The sequence below is a fragment of the Leishmania braziliensis genome, chromosome 36 (assembly GCF_000002845.2).
Source record: "Leishmania braziliensis MHOM/BR/75/M2904 complete genome, chromosome 36".
Lineage (NCBI taxonomy): Eukaryota > Euglenozoa > Kinetoplastea > Trypanosomatida > Trypanosomatidae > Leishmania > Leishmania braziliensis.
In genome coordinates this window covers 1,968,633-1,992,591 of record NC_009327.2, presented here as the reverse complement: position 1 = coordinate 1,992,591, position 23,959 = coordinate 1,968,633, and the positions used below count along the sequence as shown (strand labels likewise).

General features: G+C 54.2%; 7 protein-coding genes across 7 annotated transcripts; all 7 read left to right on the top strand.

The window, feature by feature from the left end:
* Positions 1-1,303: 1,303 nt before the first annotated feature.
* Positions 1,304-1,933, top strand: LBRM_35_5420 (vacuolar protein sorting-associated protein-like protein; the record flags this gene model as incomplete). The annotated part of the gene is made up of 1 exon (XM_001569108.2): positions 1,304-1,933. The coding sequence occupies one exon, from the start codon at positions 1,304-1,306 to the stop codon at positions 1,931-1,933; it is 630 nt and encodes a 209-aa protein (XP_001569158.1).
* A 1,212-nt stretch (positions 1,934-3,145) lies between these two features.
* Positions 3,146-4,843, top strand: LBRM_35_5410 (conserved hypothetical protein; the record flags this gene model as incomplete). Its single annotated transcript, XM_001569107.1, has 1 exon — positions 3,146-4,843. One exon carries the CDS (start codon positions 3,146-3,148, stop codon positions 4,841-4,843), a length of 1,698 nt encoding a protein of 565 aa, XP_001569157.1.
* Positions 4,844-5,705: 862 nt separating this feature from the next.
* On the top strand, positions 5,706-7,583 carry LBRM_35_5400 (conserved hypothetical protein; the record flags this gene model as incomplete). The annotated part of the gene is made up of 1 exon (XM_001569106.1): positions 5,706-7,583. The coding sequence occupies one exon, from the start codon at positions 5,706-5,708 to the stop codon at positions 7,581-7,583; it is 1,878 nt and encodes a 625-aa protein (XP_001569156.1).
* A 2,691-nt stretch (positions 7,584-10,274) lies between these two features.
* On the top strand, positions 10,275-11,807 carry LBRM_35_5390 (conserved hypothetical protein; the record flags this gene model as incomplete). Its single annotated transcript, XM_001569105.1, has 1 exon — positions 10,275-11,807. The coding sequence occupies one exon, from the start codon at positions 10,275-10,277 to the stop codon at positions 11,805-11,807; it is 1,533 nt and encodes a 510-aa protein (XP_001569155.1).
* A 4,846-nt stretch (positions 11,808-16,653) lies between these two features.
* LBRM_35_5380 (conserved hypothetical protein) lies at positions 16,654-17,490 on the top strand (the record flags this gene model as incomplete). Its single annotated transcript, XM_001569104.1, has 1 exon — positions 16,654-17,490. One exon carries the CDS (start codon positions 16,654-16,656, stop codon positions 17,488-17,490), a length of 837 nt encoding a protein of 278 aa, XP_001569154.1.
* A 2,817-nt stretch (positions 17,491-20,307) lies between these two features.
* Positions 20,308-21,048, top strand: LBRM_35_5370 (putative 40S ribosomal protein SA; the record flags this gene model as incomplete). The annotated part of the gene is made up of 1 exon (XM_001569103.1): positions 20,308-21,048. The coding sequence occupies one exon, from the start codon at positions 20,308-20,310 to the stop codon at positions 21,046-21,048; it is 741 nt and encodes a 246-aa protein (XP_001569153.1).
* Positions 21,049-22,084: 1,036 nt separating this feature from the next.
* LBRM_35_5360 (conserved hypothetical protein) lies at positions 22,085-22,879 on the top strand (the record flags this gene model as incomplete). Its single annotated transcript, XM_001569102.1, has 1 exon — positions 22,085-22,879. The coding sequence occupies one exon, from the start codon at positions 22,085-22,087 to the stop codon at positions 22,877-22,879; it is 795 nt and encodes a 264-aa protein (XP_001569152.1).
* Between the last annotated feature and the right edge of the window lie 1,080 nt (positions 22,880-23,959).

Sequence of the window (23,959 nt, the reverse complement as noted above, 5' to 3'; positions counted from 1 at the left end):
TATGCATCTACAGTACCGCTTATTATCCAGACAGCATATGCCACCACTTGTGCCCTTGAGGTGGACCCTGAGCACGACCCCCTTTTGATCGACGCGTGCAACCCACCCGCGTTCGTGTAGCACCGATCCCACAGCACACATGAGAAGGGGGGGTGAAAAAGAGCGAAAAGACCTCTTACGACACATGGCGCAACCCGATGGCAGGACGGTTCGTTAGAGACGGCCAGAATTCAGCCGTGGTGAAGCAGAGGTGATCGGTCTTGCGTTGTGTGGGTCTACTTGTAGACTTTGTGTGTGGCGGTACGACGAAGCGGAGAAGAACCACAAAAAAGTTAACTTTACTTCGTTTCCCTTTCTGAAGAACGTGCTCGTGCGGCCCTTTCATGAGTCTCGCAAGCCGCGTTTATATAGCGACTTCCCCCGCCCGCCACCCGCCCCTCCCTCCCCCCCTCTCTCTCTCTTCCCCCGACACAATCAACAGTGTTTTTTATTTTTTTCTTTTTTTCTGGGAGGAGGGGCTCTCGCGTGCGCGCGCGCGCTCTCTTTGACGATATTAACGATGCCGATGTCATCAGAAATAAAAGGGCATTCCGTGCTGGTTGCCCATGTCCTAATGGATGATAACTGAGGCTTGTTGTGCTGAGAGGTCACGCTCCACGCCGTGGTGCAGGCTAGCGAAAAAAACGAAATCTAAACTTTAGTGCACCGCGGGTAAACACACGCGCAGAAGCGGTATGTGCCGTTCTTCTTCTCTTCCAGACGGAAGATAGCGTGGCGACAAGGGAAAGATATGAGGTGCTGTGAGGTGTGGTCTGTCCATGTGTGCGTGTGTGGCGATGCATCCTCCGCATGCTGAATTTTTCTGTGTTGGAGTCCAGCACATACGAGATGACTTTTACGACTTTATCGTTCGCTCTTCCCCTCCACCCTGACCTCACCTCTCGTCTGCCGCCTTTTTGTTCGTTCAACTCTTTGCGAAGTATTTTTGTCCATGCGCGTGCTTAGGTGGTGTACTTGATTGTGTGCTGTTTGACTCGTTTGCGCTAACTCTTTCTTCTTCGCCAGTTGCGCCGCTCGTATTTTTCCTCCCTTTCTCTCAGGTGTTTACGCGTGGTACTTGTGTTGTTGTTGTTGTTCCCCAGTGCGCACCACCGGAAGCGTTCGCAAGAGCCACACCTACGATATTCACACAAGGCCACCATATCTTCTCCTACCCGTGCGTTGTGTTTTTGCTCTCCTTTCTTGTGTTGGCTCGGCCTTCCGCTTTCCTGCATGTTCCGTACAGCGAGTAAAAGGATACGAAATGGCGTCTATTGAAATCTCTCCTGAGGATCGACAGCACATCGACTACCTCGCAGACCTTTTCGCCGTCATTATCGCTATCGAGCAGATCGAGAAGGCCAATCGGCGCGACCTCATTGACCAAGACCAGTACAGCTCCACAGTTCGTCGGCTTCTAGAGAAGTACAAAAATACCGTTGCGCACCTGCAGAGCGCTCGCAACCCGTACTTCACGACGATCGATGATTTCTTCGAAAAATACTGCACGCGCTGCCCGGCGGCGCAGACGACGATCCGGGACGGTCCGATTAGCAGCCCGAATGAAAACAACGCCCGCTTTCTCGCGCGCCAGTCGGTGGAGTGCAGCGACCACTTCATCACCTTGCTAGACTCGCTGCGCCTCCAGCAGACCTCCGTCGACGTCCTCAATCCACCTCTCGGCGACCTTCTGCAAGTGCTGAGGAAGCTGGGCCTGAGCAAGGAGGATTTCTGTGTACGCTTGCAGAATTGGCAGCGGCGTCTGGACAGCATGAACGCCGCGGACATGCTGGATGAGTCTTCGACACGTGACTTTGCCTACGACCTAGAGCGCGGGTATGCCTGCTTGAAGGCGTTCTTGGAGAGTGATCCGACGCTGTCCACGCGAAGGTAGGAGCAGCGAACGTTTTTTTCGTCCGTCTGCTGTAGATGCGTTTTGTGAGCCCATGAGCGTCTCTCTCGCCCTGCTCAGATATGGCGGTGGTGAGAGAAAGGCCGCGTGGTCTACAGTACCACTGGTATGCGGACAACGCCGTTCTTTCTCTTTGTGATTCCTGTGCGTGTGTGCGTGGAGAAGTTGCAAAGCTGAGTTTGTGTGTGATCCTACTCTCCTCTTCCTAGGCCAGCGAAGGATTATCGAGGTCGTCGCAGGGGAAGCGGAGGCCGCCGTCTGAGCCCGTGCCTGCGTCCCGTTCTATTCGTTATGGGTCGATCTCGCCGCCTCTATTGGGGCTCCTGGTGGTCGATGTACTTGCTTTTCTTCGTCTCACTCCTCGCGGTACCCCTTATCCGCGTTCTCTCCGGGTACTCTCGATCCTCTGTATCTTTTGCTTTGATTTCCTTCGTACGATGGAGAAGGCGTTTAGTGACCACCACGCAGACATGCGCCAGGAGAAATCCGATCGGAGCTCAAATGTGAGCATAAGAGCCAACGTGCACGTGCGAAAAGGGCCACTGTTTGCGGCGGTATGAGACTCGGCGAGGGCGGGTGCCTCCCTCGTTTACCTGCCAACTGAGCATTTCTCTAGATGAGGGAGCACCATTTTCTCTCCCCGTTCCTTATTTTCCTTTACGCACTTCAGAGTCCTCGCTGCAGCGTGCGCACGCTACCTCATTCATATTGAGGAGGCTACGCAACAGGCTGGCCCACTCTCTACTTCACCTCTCGCCCTCCTTCTTGTCACCAACTACGGTGCCCCAGCAGAGTGCTGCCTTGCTTTGCCAATCTCTCTGTGCGCCTCTCTGCACCTTTTTCGGCAATGCCTTAATCTCTCCCTCCCTCTTTTGACTCTCGTCTCTCACCGGATATGGACATCCTGCACTCACCCACTCACATTCTGCTGACGGAATTGCCTTCCCCCCTCCCACCTCCTGGTTACACCCAAGCAAACACACCGGCGTAGAAACCCACGCCCAAGAACTCGCAGGGTTCGAAAAAGGTGGCGCCCACGACAGGGGTTGCGCCAACTCGTGACGTGCTGAGTGTGCGTTTTGCATTATTACGTACCTGCAAAGCCCATTCCCGACTGTTCTGCTGCTGTGTCACGGTTGAGCTTTTTTTTTTCGAACACAAAACGATTCCACACTGCTTTCTCCTCCCTCTCACATGTCGCTCTACGTTCCTCCTCATCGGCGGCAGGCGGCGGCATCGTCCTCAGAGGGGTTATCTTCTACCTCCTCGGTGGCATTTCAGCAAGAGGCATGGCGCGCATTAAGCCGTAGCATCACCGGGGTGGTGAACAAGGTGAGCAAAGACAACCTTGAGCAGTCAGCCATTGAATTGTTTCGTGAAAACCTTGTTCGCGGCCGTGGCTTGTTTGCCCGCAGTATAATGCGCACCCAGCAAATAGATTCGGAGCTTACCCCTGTGCTAGCTGCCTTGGTGAGCCGCATCAACAAAGATCTTCCAATGGTTGTTGAGCTGCTCTGCAAGCGGCTTGTCGTGCAGTGGAATCGTGCCTACCTGCGTAAGGACTGGCGCTACGTCGAGAACGCAAGTCGCTACCTGGGGTGGCTCTTTCTACTCCGCGTTGTTGAGGTGGACGTCATCTATCAGCTTCTACTGAAGCACCTAATGGCGGAAAAGCGGAGTGATGAGGACATTGATCAAGCGGCGAAGCTATTCAGGGAGACCTTCAGGGTGATGTCTCTGAAAGAGCGACGCTCCTTCCACGAGCAAATTCTAACCCCCTTTCGAGATTTGTTGGCCATGGACGATGAGGAGCTGCGCCTGTCCACCCGCTCCCAGGCGGTGCTCGAGTCGTGCCTGAAGGAAGTGCAGGAGTGGGAGCGGCGCAAGGAAAAAGAGGAGCCCATACCGGAGCACCTCGTTCTCTTTGACCTGGAAGTGCAGCAGACGCATGAGGTGGACCTGGACGAGAAGTACCCAACGGAGGATGCGCTGGACCGGTACACCTTTGATCCCGAGTACGACACTCACGAGGAGCAGTATGAGGCGGTGCGCAAGACCATTCTCGGCGAAGACTGGGAGATGGAGCTGCTGCAGCAGGTCGCCGACGCCGAGGTGGACGAGGACGCCGAGGGAAGTGATCATGTCGCCGACGAGGGGGCCGATAACCCATCTGCTGAAGCAGGCACGGCTGCATCAGGGGCTGCTTCGTCCCCCACCAGCCTGGAACTTGATGCGTCCAAGACTCTCATAGACTCTGAGGAGCGTAAGCTCCGGCGTGAGGTGTACCTGGCGATGCGCAGCAGCATCCGCGCTGATGAGGCGGTACACAAGATTCTGCGACAGATGGAGCCGCAGACGGAGCGGACGATTTGCTTCATGGTGATCGAGGGCTGCTGCGAGGAGAGGGCCTACCGCAAAATGTATAGCATGGCAGCGGAGCGACTGTGCAAGAGCAACTCGCGTTTTCAGGCTTTCTTTGTGGAGGCGTTTCACGCGCGCTATGAGAGCGCGAGCGGCCTAACGTTGAAACAGATCGAGTACACCTGCAAGGTGTACAGCCATCTGCTCCGCACGGGCTCTGTGTACTGGAGTCGCTGCTTGAGCTGTCTCGATATCGTCGAGAACAATGAATCGCAGCGGCTCATGATCCAGTATCTCTTCAAAGGGGTGGCAGAGGAGATTGGCATGCCGGAGGTATTGGAACGGTTTCAGAAAGACGAGGAGCTGCGTTGGCACACCCAGCGATTGTTTCCGCTCCATCAGGGAGTCGAGACGCTGAAGGCTGCAGTGAACTTATACGTGGCGATGGGACTGGCTGAGATGACGACGCCGCTGCGAGCTGCACTCGAAGAGGAGCGGGCGGCGCACAAGCGTGCGCGTGTGGGACACTAGGGTGGAGGCGGCCCCTCCCTCCTTCTTTTATTTGCTTTGGCTTCTCTGCGTTCTCACTCGTTATTTTTTTTTTGCGCGCGTGTCACTCTCGAGAGCGGACGCGCGTGCTACCGCGTAAGATAAGGAAAGGGAAAAGAAACACACACCGGCAGGTAACACGAGTGCGAGATGCGCTTATTATGAGAAGGGTATGACACCCTAAATGTCTGCCGCTCCTTCTGTTTTTTTTTTTCTGTTTTGGGAGGGGGAGAGGGACGCTGACACGTTCATTTTCTTTCAGTCGCGGCTCTCTTGCTTCGTGCTCGACCCGTTCGCGTTCTCGTGTGGGAAGTCCTGTGTTCCTCCGTGTGCAGGCGTGTGTGTGTGTGTGTGTGTGTGTGTGTGTGTGTGTGACGGCAGCACACTGCATCGACAACTCACAAAGAGGCAGGACCCAGGATGCGGCTGCGAGCTGTTTCGATAGGTGCAGGGGCGGTGGTCTTTGAGGAGCTGTGTGCAGATGTGAGTGCGTACGTCTCATCTTCTCTTCCTCTGTGCGCTTTTTCCCCTCTCTCCTGTCCCTGCTGACTGGGACGATTTATTAAACTACCCATCCCCCGCAAACAAAAATTCTGCGCTACTACTTCTACCATACCACCTTCCCTCCCCTCGTTTCCTGTACAAGCTGGACTTTACCGTCGCGCTCTCCACGCATCCAAAGAACGTCGCCAAATACACACCCACAAGCGCTCGCAGAGATATAGTGTCTCTCACCTGACGAATCTTAGCAGATTCTTTATTGCTTTATCTTGTGTGTTTTTTTTTTCCCGGGTTATCGTTCACTTCTAGCTAATTCCCCTTCCTCCTTTTGTCGGCCTAAGCCATGAAAATGAATCTGAAGTCTAGCACGTGCCGCAGCTTCGTACGCGTGCGCCCCTTCACGCCGTGGGAGGCGAATGTGTCCCCCGAAGGCTGCAGTATTCCCCGTGGCATTCTTGTATGGGACGGCAACAACGTCATCTCTGTCCTCGATCCGCAAAACCTCTTTGAAGTTCGCCAAAACGGCATCTTTTCGGTTGGCGAGGTGCTTTGGTCCTTTACGGAGCCGGCGGATGAGACGGTCAAGTCGGCGAATAAGCAGAGGCCTGCCACTCAGCAGGATGTCTACAACCGCGTCGTAGCTCCGATGATCTCGGTGATTGTTGAGGGCTACAGCACCGCTTTCTGCGTTGCCGGTGCAAGCAGCAGCGGCCGCTTTTATACACTCTATGGCGGCGAGGCCGAAGGCCCCAACCGCGGCATTCTGCCTCGCTTTGCTGAGGATATCTTCACCTACTTTAAGAAGAATTCGCAAGCCAACAGCACTCTCAACGTGGAACTGGAGGCGGTGGACATCTCCGGTGAGACTTACGTTGACCTCCTTGCCATAGGGCGTAACGGCAGCAACAACCAGGCTGGCGCGGACTCACTGAAGCTACACTCGACCCCCAGCGGGCCACGGCTGGTGGGCGTGAACAGCGTCGACGTAGAGAGCGCGTCAGAGCTGCTGAAGGTGATTCAGAAGCTCCACGGCATTGTGGAAAAGCGCAACTGCACTCACACCGTCTCTTTGCGCTTCACCGAGACGCTCGAGTTCGAGGACCCTGAGGACGCGAACCAGTCCGTGAGTAAGTCGCGTCATGTTCAGGTGCTGTTTGTGCTTCTGCGCAACATGCCATCGGCCTTCCAGCGCTGCCTCGATGTCGCCGTGTCCCATGACAGCGGGGAGAATCCGCTCGCGAAGGTGCCGGTGCGAGAGTGTGCCTTCACGAGGTTGTTCCCGTCACTGCTGCAGCAGGGGTTTCATTTGAGCGTAATCTCGTGCGTCAGTCCGTACTACGAGCATATGCGAGAGGACCTCAACACGCTTCAGTTTAGCATCAAGGTAAGGAAACTGAAGGGCAACCCACAGCTGCTCCAAGATAAAAGCTTCGTGGAGATGCGCCGACTGGCGGACGAGGTAAAGGACCTGCGGGTGCAGGAGAAGAAGACCCATGAGGCGGTGGCGGTTGTGCAGAACGAGCTGAACGCGCGCGAGGTGGAGCTAATGAAGCAGGAGGCTAATTATAACAAAGCTCTGAAGAACATCACTGAGTCGCAGCGCCAGGTGAAGCTGGCGACAATTGGCCGCAACATGGAGGCCGAACGCTCAAACTGTGTGCGCAAGGAGATCCACAAGGAGCTTAACCAAAAGCGGGCGGAGATCAAAAATTTTCAGGAGCAGCAGGCGTCGGCCAGCATTACAAAGTGTAAACTGATGCGCGAAGCCGACGATGCGAAGGTGCGCGCTGACGAGATGGAGGCCAGGGTGAGGATGCAGAAAGAGAATGCTCGTATCTACGAAAAGCGCCTCAACGAGTACAGCAAGGAAGACAAGGAAACAGCGAAGATCGAGGCCTTCAACATTGCTCATCCTGACGAGCAGCGGAACATCATTATCAACGAGTCTGACGAGAAGAGGAATGCAGATTTTGAGATAAAGAAAATTGAGATGGAGCGCTCAAGTGCCAGGGCGTCCTACAAAGTTGACGATCGTATACGTGCGATTCAAGAAGAATACGATCTCGCCTATAACTTGTGTGCCCCGTGTCGTGAGAGGAAGAAGCTGGAAGAGGAGATTGCCAAATATGAGAAAGAGATATCCGAGATGGAGGAGGAGATTCCTCGCCTGCAAGCGGCAATCGACAGGAACAAGATACAGTGTAAGTGCATCCTCATGTAGTGCGGCAGTTGGTTCTGTCTACAATTCTGACTTCACGGCTCTCTTTAAGCACGCTCACACACAGCGAGAGACAGACACTCCCTTTCACATTCCCCGGCGCTGATCATTTGAGAGCCTCATAGACTCGCTTGCCTTTGGCTAGCTGTGTTCCCCTTTGTTTTATTCTTTTCTTTTGCTGGTTCACCTTTTGTCTTTGTCGTTTTCTCGTTGTTGCTTCGCCACATCTCCTCAGCGTTTGTGAGTAAATGGGCATGAAGGTCAGGAGGGTGCGCGGAGGGTATACCTAGAGGCATTTGCTCGGTATTCTTGATGATCTTTCTTCCGCTGTCTAATTCCTCCCCCCTCCTTTATGCTCCTATGCTCTAGTATTGGCGTATCGCAGGCACAAGACAGAAGGTGTTGCGACGCAGGTGGAAATGAATGTCTCTCGTGTGGTGTGGTTGTCTTCTTTTCCCACCTGCGTCGGTAGTGAGGAGGATTTTTTTTTTCGGTGTGGACGTCATGTTTCTCCTTCTATTATAATTTCTTTCATCGTCACTTGCTCTTCCTCGCCCTCTTCAGTTTGCTTTCTCTTGCCGTTACACTTTCTGTGTGGTTGGATTGTGTTCTCTCACCTGTACATCGCGATTCCCTTTCTCTTTGTGCTTTATTTTTTTTTTCCAGGTCACCTTAGTGGACTGATGATTTGCCTGTCATGGGGGCCAATACGCCTCGTTGTTCCTTATCGCCCTCCACCATCATCTCATTTATATCTTGGCTTGTGTTTCCTTTGTTGAGCTGAACAGAAGTGATCTGTGTGCTCATTCAAGACTCCCTTGCCTTTTTTCCCTCTTCCTCTTCCTCTTTCTCTCTCTCTCTACCTCTCTCTACCTCTCGCTACCTCTCGCTCCTGTTTCCTTTTTGTGTTTCATTCCTCCGCATCACGGCTTTAAGAGTAGACCCTGTCGCTACGTTCGTATGTGCGCGTCTGGTGTGCGAGGGTGTCTAAGTCTTGTGTTGGGTAGTGGTGGGGAGGGGGGCTACGAGTGTCTTCCTCTCCCTTTCTCCATCCCTTTTTTGTCGAGGCCTCTTTTTGCCTGCTGTGTTGGACGGGAGAAGGAGAGAGGAGAGTCATTCGCGCAAGCAACGAAACAGCGAAAAAAAAAATAGAAACTCATGATCGGTGCTTTCTTCTTCTTTTTTGTTTGTTTTTGTTTGCTCCGTGTTGGTCTTGAGTGAGGAGCGGATTTGTTGTTGGGAGAACTCTGTATTGTTCACTTTTGAGGTTTCTTAGCAGTGGAGCCCGAAAAAGCGAGAGAGTGTGCGTGTGCGACACAAACGTTTCGACGGCCACAGCACGCACCGCCTCCCCCCTTCTCCTCCTGTATTCCCCATGCTACCCCCAAAGGAAGCGTGTCTCTTTCGTAGTGCTCTTCTCATCTTCTCCCCCCCTTCCTTCTCACAAGCGGTCACTCACCCACGCGCACACCCGCAGGCGTTATTTTTCCTCCGGTTGACTTTGTGGAGAATGTCGTCAACGCGCTGTTTTTTGTTATTGTTTTGCTAGAATGGGCCGACGCCTACATATATATATATATATATGTGTGTGTGTGTGTGTGTGCGTGTGTGCGTGTGACTTCATTGTTGAGAGAGTGTCCTCACTGTGAAACACAACACCCTTGGTAACGTGGAAATAGCGGAGCGCTGTGGAGGTGCTGTATGTCCGCACTTTTAGTCCCCCCCGTCCCACCTCATGGATCTAGGAGGTGGAAAGCGGCTAACAGTCCTTCGATAGGCGACTGGACGACAGCCGGGCATATCGCATCTCCTCGTTCTGTCATCAGCGCTACTGTCCTTTTCATTTGTGATTGGGCTTTATGCGTTTCTAGCGAGGTCCCACCCTTGACCAAAAGGCCATGTGACGCAGGCAGCAGGGGCTTGGGTGATATTGCAGCCCTTTTCCCCTGAAAGAGCGTGATGTTGCCCGTGTTTCGTGGAGGTTCACTTGAAGTGACCAAACCGCCATATTGCGCACATCTGCCTCTTCACAGTGTAATTTGTGTCTGCCTATGACGCATCATCCACTGCCTCTCGCTATGGAAAACTGTTTTTTCACTCCTTCACTCACTAATGACCTTCTTTTTTGTTTCTCTCTGTTTCTTCGCGATACGCTACCTTCTCGAGCCTCGTTATTTCATTTGCTGCTGTTTCGGGATGATCCTGCACCGCTGTTAACTGTGTCTTCGCACCATTGCAGGCCAGGCATAGCTGCACCTTTTTTTCTTCGCTTTTCACTCTCTTGCGCTCCTTACAACTCGCTCGTGATCTCATCTATCATAGAGCTGTTGCTATCTAGCTGCGTGCGACTGTTCCTGTAGGTCATTGCGCCACGTGAGCCCCCCCCCCCCCTCCCTCCCCCCTTGCCCACGTAAAAGTCCATTGGTCCTCTTCCTCCCTCAGTTCTCTCTCTCTCTCTTGTTATTTGTCTTTGCTGCTGTTTCTCCGTACGCGTGTTTTCTTTTTTCATCATTTTCTTTTGTGTGTTGGGTTTTGTCTGTGTGTTCGTCTTTGCCCCCACTCCCCACCCCCAAATATAAAAACACACACACGCAGCAACATCCTCATACCAATCGCTGTGATCGCGTATTTCTCCCCCCTCTGCTAGTCACACCGGCTATCGACACAACCCCACCCCCGTTTCCTCTCATAACAATGGTCAAGCTCTCGTTCATTGAGGAAATCAAGGATAAGGCAACACGCCTTATTCCTACCCCTTACATGGAGATTGTGGAGGAGTGCACCGCCTCACACCTCCTCATCCCAACCTACGAACACGTCAAGTTTCTTTGTGAGACGGTGAACAAGAAACCCGAGACGATCGTTGACGTTGTGCGAGCGCTGCGGCGCCGTATAGCGTGTCCTGATGTCGCCATTCAGCACCTGACGATCCAGCTCCTCGAGTCGATGATCAAGAGCTGCTCTACATCTTTTCACATCGAAGTGGCATCCCAAAAGGGCCTTCTGCGTGATCTTGTCACTGCCGCGTGCGTCCAACCGACAACCGGCCGAGCGATGCAAGCCAAAGAGGCAGCGCTCTTGCTGACACTTAACCTCAGCATATGGTTTCGCGGTCACCCCGCCGAGGAGAGCTACATCCTCACGACACTAGCCGACGACGTCCGTAATCAGCTGGGCCCGAATTGCTTTGAGGGCCTCAAACCGGAAAGCAACACACGCATGAAGGTGGAGGTTTATGCCGCCAACCATAATCGACAGCAGTTGGACGTACGCGCGAGTGGTGACCACAAGGTCCACGGGACGCGCTCACAGGGCCATCGACGCCAGAAGCATCATATTGTGGACGCCATTCCAATCGACCTCCCCACCTCTGAGCGTGTCTCGGCAATGCTAGAGGCGTGCATGAGCTTCTCTGAGTATGTGAACAACACCGAACTGAATCGCGAGGTGTCGTTGCGCGAGGATGAAGTTGTGCAGAGCTACTTGTCACAGGTGCGTGAGGATCACATTTACGTTACAATCCTACTCTCCTCAAACCTGCAGGTCGACCGCGATTTGCTGCGGACCGTCGCTGACAGTCAGTCAGCTGTGTTGGCGAAGGTCGAGAAGTCGACGTCACGTCCGCACGTTGACGCCATGCTGGAAAAGAAGTCAACGCTGCCGCCAGTACCACAGCAGACGCTAGTGCGCTCTGCTGGTGACACGGAGCAGCAGTACAGCAACTCTTCCACTTGGCAAGGGACGACGATACCACCACGCCTGACACCGCCACACGCTAAGGTACCGAGCGAGAACACCAACGTGACGAGCAGCTCTCCTGTGCCGGTGGCCGCGCCGCCCGCCTCCAGTGCCGTGTCGGAGGCGAACTTGTTTGGAGAAATGCAGCCTGAGCCACAGGTGGCAGAGTCCATGTACATACCACCTGAGTCATCGTCGACTGAGCAGGTTTCAGCAGCTGCGCCGGTTCCTCCGGCGGCGCTCCATGAGGAGACTGCCCCTGTCGCTGGGCCTGCTTTAGAGAGCTCCGTGGAGCCCACGCCCAACTTTGTCGATGCCGCGGCGCCGCTGTCATCCATAGGTGCAGAGGCAGGGGAAGGGGTGAAGGAAGAGGAGGCGCCGGTGTCCGCTTCGACGGTGGATCCTTCATCTGCACCCGCCCTAACGGCCGCGACCTTAAATGGCGATGATGATTTTGATGCCTTTCTTGAGGGTCGCACGAGCGGGTAATAGTACGAAACACGCCGGCGAGGTGAGACATCTGTTGACCCTCTTGGCGTTCTTCTCCTCCCAAGGTTTTGGACTCGCTCGTCTTCGCGCAGGAATGGGATTACCCAGTGTTGCTAGAGCGGGGGGGGAAGCCCACTTTTCTGTGTGTGTTGAGCAAGGTGACACGAGCGGCTTCTGCGCGGGTTTCAGTCTGTCTGTGTGGTCTTGACATTCCACCCCCTCTCCCCATCCTTTGGGTCAAGTTTGCATTCTCTCTGTGAATGGTCACGACTGTATACTCTTAATGAGTTTATTTAGTGGCTTTGGTGATCCCCTCTCTCTCTCTCCTTCCTCTCTGTGACCGACACTCCTTTGATTTTTACTCTATTTCCCTTTGATGACTGTGTATGTGTGATGTCATTGCTCGTTTGGTCAGTCGTATTTTTGTTATGTCTCTTACTTTTTCGACTGTGCTGCTCGCGTGTGTGTCGAGACGTACGTGTGCGCGATCGTTTGCGAGGTTGTGCAGGTCTTCACGGCTGCATTGCCCCTCCCCCCCTCCCCCTTTCTCTTGCACAGAAGCTACACATGTGTGCACTTGCCAACCTACTCGCTGGACTCAGGCCCACACCATCCACCCCCAGTGGTACGTGGGTGGTACACCAGTGACTCCCTTGGCGTCGCCTTCCCTGCCTTGATCTTGTTCTTTGTTTCTTCATGTGTGCCTTTCACTCCCCCCTTCTCTGTGTCTCCCTTGTTCAGTGGATGTGGCTGCCGTCTTTATGAGTCTATGCGTTATGACCTCGGGTTTTCTCACTTCACTGGGCGATTGCCGCCTTTCTCTCTTTTCCTTTTTCTTTTGTTGGCGTGTTTGTTTTGGGCGAGTGTGGTCCTTGATGAGAGTGGGGTTCTCTGCGTGTGATCTTTCTACGCGGTATACCTCTCACTCCGTGGGAAATCCCATCAGCCCACCACCCGCCCCTGCCAATACCGAATCACTTCTGGCGGTGACAGGGCCAAGCACCTACGATGTAGCGTAGTCAGAGCGGTGTATCGCTGCTGATGTCGGCGGTGTTGCCCTGAAGGGCGCTGCGTCGAAGAGACTTTCCGTGGCGAAGCCGTTTGTGCTGTCCATGTGATAAGCAGTGAGTCAGCGTAAATCGACTGTATCTTACTCTGTCGTCACTGTCTACTCTTGTGGGAAGCCTGAGCCGCTCCGAGAGGTATGAGCTACGTAGCGATTGACACAATAAGAACTGTTGTGAGGTGACCTGCAGAGCGGTGGATTAGTAGAGGCGAAGGCGGAGGCCGTCCTGAGATGACTGAGTTGGCGCATTCCTATAACACGTGTCTACCGCTACTTCGCACCACGCGATGGGCCTGTGAAAGGCCAAGGGGTGGAGTAGAGTGTAGCTCGTTTGTTGTATGCGATGGATGGGCATGATGAGAATGCTGCCCCTCATGGCAAGTGTCCGTATTAGCGGGAAGCCAGCACCTTTCATCCGCGTTTTTGCCCTGTGTTTTAAATCGCTGCGGATGATAGTGAGAAATCAGAGATCGTGCACACTTTGCATGGGGTTTACTAAGTGGTAAGCGGCAACCGTCGAGAAAAGGATCACCTCTTCAGGGATCAAAACAGGGCCGCCAAGCACAGTCTCATGATCCAACAATCCCCTCGAATCTGCATGAACACTTGCGTCTACTCCTTTACTGGCACAGCACTGCAGCTACAAAGCGCACCTCTCGCTCAGTGCAGCATTCTCCTTCTCTCCCCTCTTTTGCAGGCAACACGCCAGCTCAACAAAAGGGACTTTGCTCATCTCGTTACTAGTCATTGCCCAACAACGACTACCGCAGCTCAAGCATGTCGGCCACCAGAGTTGGTAGCAGACAAAGCCAGGCGTCGTCTCTTGCAGCCTTTGCAAGGTAAAGGGGGCAGAATACACAGCAGAGGAACTGAAGGCCGACAAGGAGGATAATTTTGGCGACTCCCTCAACTCCCGAGGCAACCTGAAAGAAGTGTGAGAAACAGGGCGCGCCTCATAGCGGAGAGACGTATGCGGGAGCACCAGCTGCAAGCCCACCTGTGGATGCAGGACCAGACCGAGGCACGTTGGAAGGAAGAGAACAGCAGCCCATCCAAAGCCTGCAGCTTGTGAAGAGCTAAAGGTGGAGAATTCTACGAGTCTCACCCCGCGAGGCCATTTGACCTCCCATGGCGGTGAGACTGGACTAGTGCGTGCTCTACTAACAAGAGCCAGATGATTCAGGCTACGCACTGATGCACATAGTTCTCCACTTCAGCACCTGTGACTTTATCAAAACACGTCATTAGCTTGTGGTCAGTCTCTGAGACGAGAAGCACAGTGGTTTTCCGCAGTGAGCGAGTTGCTGAACTGCAGAGTCCTCTTTCCCCGCAAAGCGACATGAACTCAACGCATTCCTTTTAGAGGCTGAGGTGAAGGCAGAAAGCGGCGGCCTGGTTGACGGCGCGGAGAGCGCAGTGAGAGGCTTTCACAAAAAGCTGAAGGACAACGCATTGCTTGGTGGCGGATACATATTCCTGTTCACGACGCCCAAGGGAACCAACCGGGCGTGGCCGGCGTGCGCGAGATGGCGAGGCAGCTGAACGTTCTCACATTTGCCCTGATTGACAGCGTGAATCGCCAGTTCAAAGGAGCTGAAGGCAAACAAGCAGCACAACCAAGCAACTCCAGGGCTGCGGCAATAGGGAAGGTGTGGCCGAGGTCGGGGCAGCTGTCGAGGCGTATTCTGCGGAGGCAGCGCTGAGGAGCAGCAGAGAGAACCCATGCGAGAGGAGCAGCACCAGCAGCGACGACCCTCGAGAGAAACAGGAGGCAGGGCTCCCCGCCGGGTGGCTCGGAGAGGGACAGTGCAAGAGCAGGCCAACTGGGGATGCTCACAGGAGGTGGCGTGTCATACAGGAAGACAGTCCGCTAGTTGGATTGGGCTTCTCCAACACTGCACGCCAATGCCATTTCATTGCAACTGCAGACGGCTGGCCACGCTTGCGGCAGACCCGATCCGGGCGGCTGTACACCAAGCCAGCACCTACGGAGAGAGACTGCCACACACCCCTTGCACACGCTGCATCATGGGCTAGTCGGTATTCTAAACAGGTAAAACATCCAGCACGGTGCAACTGCATATTTTCGACTCAGCCCCCGTCCGTCATCGTCAGGCGGTACGCACGCACGCCCTTCTTGAGAATCGCGACACAACTGCCTCTGACCGTTGCCAAGTGCATGGCGCAGCAGCGCTTCAGCGATGGCTGCGGGGGTCTTCATGTGGGCCTCTTCATTCGAACCCACGCTAGACAACGCGATGCGACCGTCGCACACCGCACCATTCCGTGGGCGCCAGCTCTTCAACGAAGCCACCACATGGAAGCCTGGAAAAAGGAGATTGTTCGTTGTCAGACTCACGGCTCCTCACTACCACAGCGGTGTCAAAACGCGGCGGTCAGGCTAGGACGTACGGAAGTCTTGACTACGGAGTTCGGGAACCGTCGTGCCACAGAAGAAAATGTAAGTCGAAGAAGTGGAGCGACGGAGTGCGCCAGGACACCTGCCTAGTGTGTCGCTCGACGACGCACGGCTAGCAAGGAGCGCACGTATCTTTTTTTCTCCAGTGCTCAACGCTTCGCCAAATGGAAAAGGTAAGAACGAGAGCAGACAGCAGTGCATTGACTGAAGAGTGAGGTCAATCAGTATTTTCCCTCTTGGATAGCCAAGCATCGCCCAGCGCTGTAACCCAGGTCCCAGAGTCTTCTCTTCTCTCATTGTGCTGAGGAGGTCCTCTGGTCGAACCGTTTGTTGCTCTCCATCTCATGATTTGACTCAGCAGGCCTTTCCAGTGACGATCTGCTTGTATCCCTCGGATACGTTGTGACCAATCCTTGAATACGCTTAGGTATTCGTTGTCCGCCGCTCACTATTTCTCTCGTTTTCTTTTCTTCCATTTCGTGCTCTGTTTCTCCGCCACTACACCTGTGCCGCTTGTCGGACGGCGTTCTTGTCCTCTTGAATTCATTCCCACTCCCTGCATATCTCCACACGCTATGCGCCTTTGTGTGGGCGTCTCTCTGTGTACGCACATCTGCTCGTGCCACTTTGGTCATCTCAGTTTCCCACTCCTCCTCTCCGTCGCCTTCTTTCGCTGGATCATCGGTTCTCCCGTTCACTTCTGCTTTGGTCATTAATTTCCCCTACCTGCCCCATTCCGCTCAAACGTTCCTGTTTTTCGTCGCTGGTGGCTCCTTCTAGCGGTAACATCCTCGCTCAGACTGCTACTGCTGCTCTTTGTGCCGTTGTCGATAGACGATCGGCTACTCCACCTCCCGAGCGCAACCACCACAACACTCAGTGTGCTCATCCCCTATCTCCCTCCTCTTCCCTCTTCTGTGAAGTTTTTCTCCACATCGACAACTGTAAGCACCAACACATACCGCGCAAAGCACCCCCACCCCCACCCCCACCCCCCAACACACACACACACACACACACACACACAAACACCCCAAACGGTCATATCCCACTTCTTCTTTCTTTCTTTTTTTTTTTTGGAGGGGGGCCATCCATTTCCCTTCAGCGTCTTCTCCTTTGCCACTCTCACTCCTTTTCAACTCTTTGTTTGCCTCCGTCACTCACAGTGTTAGTCTTTACCTTTGCGTTCGCTACTCAACCCCCTCCCCCCCTCCTTGCTGCTACACCTCTTCCCTCGCCACATCGCTATTCATTGCTCAACACACGTGCCTGATCATTTTAGCTGCGCAGCGAGTTGGGTGGTACCTCTTCTCTTTCCGTTTTACTTTTTTCTGCCGATCACTTACACAAAAGGCGCTATCATGTCGGCGCCGCCGAGCTACGAAGACCTCGCCAAGGTGGTGAGGGACTACTTGATTAAGGGTAGCGACGTGACTGGATGGCACCTGGATGCGAAAGAGGACGGAGTACCCAATCGCCTTAACGCGTACCCCTTTGCTAGCCCTAACGCCATTGGCGTCCACCTTTTCTACGAATGCCCAGATTGTCACACGACGTTCAAGTCGAGGGTGTCCGCTGCTTTCAAGTCGTGGCGGGAGTACCTCCCCACCATCATCTATCAGACAAAACTGAATGACGTGTCAGAGAAGATCGAGGTGGACGCTGCTGCAGCTACAGTAAAGGTGGCAGCCAAGCATCCCGTCTTTAACGCGAGCTGCAAGACGTCGCTACTCGACGGATTTGCCACGAATGCAAACGTGGCGACGCGTGTGTCGAATCAGCTTTTCGCGGGTGCGTCGCTGCAGTACGACCCCAAGCGAAGTGGAGTGCGCGACTTCACCGCCATCATGGTTCGCTACGCGTGCCCGAATATCCGCAACGGCGATCTGCTTGGCAAGTACAGTCTGCAGAACGGCTTCTCAGTACATCTGCGCGTTCCGTTACATACTTACATAGATGCTGCCGTTGTGGCAGAACGGAGGTGCTTCATTGCCGGTGTGCAAGGCTGCTCGCCATGCGGTGCTCGCATCATGCTCAACGCCAATGTATCAGATGGCACGTACACCGCGACAGCAATACGAAACCTGAACGACATATGGAAAGTGACGGCGACGCTGACGGCTCCGTTTGCTTCTGGGGAGGGTTGTGCTGCGCCGCGCTTTGGTCTGAAGTTCACCAATATGAACGCCAGTGAGTAAGGTGAAAAGTGGAGCTTTACCGTCGACTGCCCGGCAAAAATGGTGCTAAAGGGAGCACGATGCATGTCCCGGTCAGGAGAGAGTCAGTCGGGTGAAGGGTATCCAGTCTACTCGGTTACTCAGCACGCTGTGCTCAGGTCCAAATACAAAATGAGAGTACCGCTAAGGTGAATCCGCCAGAGCACACAGCTTGTTCTTTGGCATCTTCCCCTTTTTAGACTCTATGAAGCACCTGACAAGCCAATTATTTCGATTTTGTGATTCCACGGATTGCCTTACCTTTTCTCCAGCCCCCTCCCCTCCCTCCCCCCAGCGCCTTCTTTTCCTTTCCCCTACTCTCGATCCGCTTGCCTATTTACCTTCTTCAATTCTGTTTTTCTCTCTTTCTAGCGCACAAGTGAGCCCTCATCGCCTATTCTTGACCAGAGGTGGGATGGGTACCACCGCACCAGTCCTACCCTCCCCACAAAAAGACTGGGTGAAAGGCCGACGCACTAGTGCACACACGAGTTACAAGCCGAAGCGTCAACGGACTCGCGACTACCATCGTGGCACTCTCTTGCCTTCTCACTCTCGCTCTACCTATCGTGCGTGCGTATTTTGTCTGCCCAGGCCTATGGAAAAGGCTGGGGAGCAACTCTGACTGCAACGACAAAGCTGAGCAACCACTATTCCCAAAGAGAAGTCGCGAGAGATGGCACTGATGACTCAGAGAGGTGAACTGCATCTCGTATGATGACTGGTAGTCTCAATATGAGGTCATGAGGCTTCTCGGGTCATGCTGTAGCCTCTACAAGGACCGAAAACAAATAAATAAATAAATAAATAGATAGATATAGATAGATAGATAAGAAGCACAGCCATTAGCAAGGGTGCGATATACACACATATCTGCGCTTCTCCCCAAAGGTAGAGGCTTTCACGCACTTTCCGCGTCATGTGGGCCACAGTGTGTGGCATGTGCAATGGGCGGCTGCCGTCCTCCTTTCTGACGCTCTTTGTGGCTCCTTTTGTAACCACGTCCACCTCCAGTTTTGCTTCTCATTATGCGTTCATGTGTACCGCTGCCCAGATGTCTTACGTATTTCTATACTACTTTCCTATGCTCATTAGCGGTGTCTGCGTGAGCAAAATGAAAACGTCTCCTTGTCCTCTTCACTGCTGTCCTCGCCACACGTAACACGTGCTTTTGCCGCTAGTAGGAAGGGGAGGGGTAATGACGGTAGACCTCCACCGAGCAGCTGGTTATTATATATATACGCATATGCGCAAAGAAAATTGCTACGCACAGGCACCACTATCCACTGCGCTGGCCACAGGGCGTACACACCATTTTTTCTCGTGCTCTTTTCACCCCGTGACTGGTGTCTGAGCTCTACACGTTTGTGCTGAAGAGTAGCGCCGCTGATGCTCTGTGCATCAGTACCAACACCACACAGACTGGTAGCATAGTCTCGGTAACCGCTGTCATCGCCGTTGTACACGTTCTCGACACCGGTAGCGAGGCGCGCTAATGGTGCCTTCTCATCGACCTTCTCTCTTCAGCGGCTCGGATAGGTGAGCTTCAAATTTCTCTATGCGTCTGTTCATGAGTTTTCTTCGGATAGTTCGGCGATTCTTATATCTCCGTTGACAGGCCTTGGCGCTGGCGGTACCGCGAGTACTGTGGCTGCCCCTATGGTAATGTGGACTGTGTGCCAACCGATTACTGCAAAGAAAATGCCCCTGCATCTCAACGTGGGAATATTCAAGGCGCTTGTCCTCCAATTGTCTGCTTCATGCAGACAAGGGAACGAAACGTGCGGTTGCGGGAAAGGAGCGCCGGGACGCCAACGGCGAGGTCAAAAGTGCGGGGCACTGGCGGTGTCGAGGCGGCAAAATCACCATCAGTGGTGAGGGTAAGCTTCTCTCCGCCCAACCGATTTGATGGCAGTGTGCAACACATGCTAACCGATGTGGCCGACAGGAAGGAGGCCGTGATTGGGTCCCTTCACCTGCAGTTGTGACATCCAGAGCGCCACTTCTACGAGGTGCTGGTTGGATTCATAAAGGAGGACCATGTACTGATCGAGCCATTGGCACTGGAGCCTGACGGCAGACACCCGCTCACGGGAGCTAAGTTTCCTTTTCGTGAGAGGTGTATCTGAAATTGTGAGAAGGGTCTGCGCACCCCACAGTAAGCTTACGCGGTCCTCCTATCCGTATCCCCCCCTCTCTCTCTCTCCGCTCCGCTCGCTTCTCTGCTACTTCCCTGTGACGAATACATGCAGAAAAAAAAAAGAGAGAAATGAACATTTCCTGCGTTGAACAGCCTTCGTGTTGGTGCGAACGCTCTGCGGTACGGAGCTGTGAGTTCTGTGTTCGTCAAGCCGGTGAACGTACAACGCGTGTGGGCTACTGCCACCTTTCCGCACGCGCCGAATCTTTTTTTGCTTTCCTACACACAAGACTGTGGCGACGCACGAACTGCTCAAAGGGTGCGTCACTCCGGAAGGAAGAAGAAGATACCTTGCTCGAGGCTGCCTCCCCCAAAACAACTAACTTGACTGGTGACTCTACCGTCTCCTGCATGCCACACTATTAACGGCAAATGTACCTTCCTGTGCTCAACTTGGTTCCGTGGCCACAGTACTGCTCTTGGTCTCACCCACTCTTTCCATTCTTTACACCGTCGTCTTGCTCTCGTTCACTAACCCCACATTAAACCGTCGCTGACACTGCACCCCGTCCATGCATCCCTACACATGCATACGCTTTCCTCAACTGGGAAGTCTCGCTACCTCAGGTTTCCCTCTTCCCTGCTCTCAACCTGCCACCATGACCGCTGTGGAGTCTGGCTCGAAGGTTCTCCGGATGAAGGAGAGCGACGCGCAGAAGCTGCTGGCGATGCGTTGCCACATCGGCACGCGCAACCAGAGCAGTGCGATGAAGAAGTACATCTACGGGCGCACGGCTGAAGGCAGCCACATCATCGACGTGCACATGCTGTGGGAGAAGCTGATTCTGGCTGCACGCGTGATCGCTGCTGTGGAGAACCCGAAGGACGTGTGCGTGTGCTCGTCGCGCCTGTACGGCACGCGCGCCATCTACAAGTTCTCGCAGCACGTGGGCACGAGCTTCCACGGCGGCCGCTTCATCCCCGGGACGTTCACGAACCAGATCCAGAAGAAGTTCATGCAGCCGCGCGTGCTTGTGGTGACGGACCCGCGCACGGACCACCAGGCGATCCGCGAGGCGTCGCTGGTGAACATCCCTGTGATTGCGCTGTGCGACACGGATGCGCCGCTGGACTTTGTGGACATTGCGATCCCGTGCAACAACCGTGGCATCAAGTCGATCGGCATGATGTACTGGCTGCTTGCGCGCGAGGTGCTGCGCCTGCGCGGCACGATTGTGCGCTCTGTGCCGTGGGAGGAGAAGGTGGACCTCTTCTTCTACCGCGACCCCAACGAGGCTGCGGAGGAGAAGGCCGCTGCTGCCGCTGCGGCGCCCGCCGCCGAGGTGGAGGAGGGCTTCGGGTGGGTGGAGCGCAACGACGACAACGCGTGGGAGGCGTAATGCGTTATGGAGGCGATGTGAAAGACCGGATGGTCAATGCAGGAAAGGCGGGGAAAATGCGGATGGGCGGCGTTTCGATACGTTCCTCTGTCACCCTGTCATAACTCATCGTTGCTTTCTTATGGCCTTTCTATGACCTGGGTGTCCCGCGTGAAGTTGAGGTGAAGCGGTGCGGCGCTCACTCGACAAGGTGCATTTTAACAAACTGATGAAGTCATTTCTCTTTTCCGTGCTTTGCACTGGTGCTTCCATCTCGACTGGGGAAACGCGTGTACTGGGTGTCTGACGTTCGACGAGGGAAATGACCCTCTCACAACGGTATGCCCACAGTGCCGCTCTCAAAGATGGTCTCCAAGAGCGCTTTTTCGTACCCTTCATGTCTTTGAAGCAAAAAAATACATCTTCATATATGTAACCCTTCCCGTGGAAGGGCGTTTCCTCACGGGCATGAGGTGAAGCCGTCGCGTGGCAGCCGTGCCTCTGTGCCTCAAGGAGGCTGCCTCTTTTGTCTAGTGTGTGTGAGTGCGTCTGTCGAGAGTTCCTGGTTGGTTTCGGCAACGGTGGAACGCACTCGTAGGACGCGAATTGGGGGAGGGAAGCGCTACGGCGATGGTGAAAGTCTCCGCGTCCACCCAAATCGACGCGATAAGTAACATGTGCACCTTGCCTTGCTAATACGGAGAGTCGATGGAATCTCAGGCTTCTCCTTCTTTGCCATTGGGCGTACTAACCTCATCGCTTCTACTGTTCCTGATCTCTACTTCCTCTGTCCTATTCATGTGTATATCTCCCACGTTTCTCCACCGCTGCGGCTGCTGTGAGCCTGTCACTCCTCCTTAGAGTCACTCACAGTCTTAGTGATTGACAAGAGTTCTATACACGTCGCTTTAAGGTGCAGCACTCGCTCTGTGTGTGTGTGTGGGCATCTCCTGCGTTACTCTCGCACTGAGCATACGATCCTTGGTTTTGGCATTTGCAGCGCACTTGCGGTCCACCTTCGGCTCTACCTTTTCTGGAGAGACTTTGCTGTGCACAAATGACTCAGTCGTCGTCGTGTTCTGGTCGTGTTTGCCGCTGTTGCTATGGCGAAATAGCCGAGGTTGTCACTCACGTGGATGGACTATACACTCTGCAGACGAAGCGGCAGGGCACAGCGCACCAGCTGAACGTCATCTGGCGTGTTTTAGGTGAACAGTTGGAGGAAATGCTCATCAAGAAGCGGTCCGCGATTGTGTTAGACTTTCTGCATGCGAGCATGAAGGTACAACACATCACGCTGTTCAACAATTCCACCGCCATCCAACTGAAGCCGCAGCTCATGCTGCTGCCAGACTTCACATCAAAGTTTCACCTCAAAAATGTTCTAGAGATGCATGATGCACACTATCACGCAACTGTTCCCAACGCGGTCAGTTACCTTACCATCGCCTCCATCGCTGGTACGAATCGCTTCGTCGTCGAGGCGGCCGTGAAGGACTCGGTGCGCGAGATTGGAAAGTACCTGCAGCGCAACGCCGCCTCCACACTGACGATTGACATTGGTGTAGGATTCTTGGAGTTCAAAGACCGAACGTATCGAATGAAGTGGAGCTCAGAGTTCCTGGCTCGGATGAAGGCATCCGTTGGCGCGGCGGAGGTGGTAACGCCATACGACCCGCCGTCCATGACGGTCGGCGGCCCTACGGCACCGTGCCGCTTTCAGAAGGGATGTACCTCAGAAAACCGGCTGCAGAGCCAGGTTCGGGACACTGTGCTGGCTGAGTCACGGTTAACGGCGGCCGAGTTGAATGATGGCATGGGCAGCTCCTCGTATCGCAGAGTCCACTGGTAAGCTCCGGCAAGGAAGAGAGGTCCTGCCTGTCACCTCTCGCCTCAATATTCCTCGGTCCACGTCGTTGCTTTCATTGACGGCAACCCTTACCCGTGTCGGAGGGCGGGGGGATGTCGGCCCACGAAATCAACCAGTAGGTGAGCCGATCCCTTGCACTCAGCATGTGACTTCCTCACATCACTCTCCCCTCTTTCCCCCTTCAATCCCGTGCTTCCCATGTGCCTCTGTGCTGGGATCGTTTTTCTTTTTTTTTTGTTGCTTCGCTCTATTCTGTTTCTTTCTGTTGGCCTCTTTGTCACTCTGTGACACAGAGGCCGTATGTACACCAGGCTGCGATGTGCCGTTGAGGTGTGTTGGCAGGCATTTTGTTGTCATCACCCGCGCTTTCGCACTTTTTCCCCCTTCTGTATCATCGATCTCCTCGACTTTCAACTTTCCAAGCTGCGCGCATGCTGCTGAACTGAACGACTTCGGGCACCACTCGTTCACCGTCTCGCGCCAGCGCCTCTCTCCCACAACAATGCAAACTGCTGGTTGCTGATTGTTGCTGAGCTCCCCTGCGTGTCTTGCTAGCCTCACCATGGACGGTCTTCTGAGATGTCATTGCGGCCCGCCACGTGTGCGTCAAGGCGTACTTCGCTCCAGTTCAGGGGGCCGCTCTGTGGCTGTCCTCTCTGTATTGCCCTGCGTGCCCTGTGTCATACCATTTCCGTCCTGCTGTTTCGTTTCTTTCGCTTGTATTGACTGCCACTCCTGTTGTGTTGCCCTCTACGCGTGCGTGCGCCTCTCCTTTTCTCTCGATGCACCTGATTACGATTCGTGCGGGGATACGTATTTCATATTCTTTGGTGTCTCTCTCCTACCCGCGCACGTGCGTGCCCATCGACACTCACATATCCACCCATTCTCACACGCGTCGATCTGCGTGTGTGTATGTGTGTGTGTGTGTATTCACTGTTGTGCACCGGAGATCACAGTAGAGCGCTCCGTGCACTTCGTTTAGTGGATCTTTCCTCCTTGTCGCTCCCTTCCTTCGTCTTCATCTTTGTCCTTCGTTGTTTGCTCCGTCCACGCCCGCGA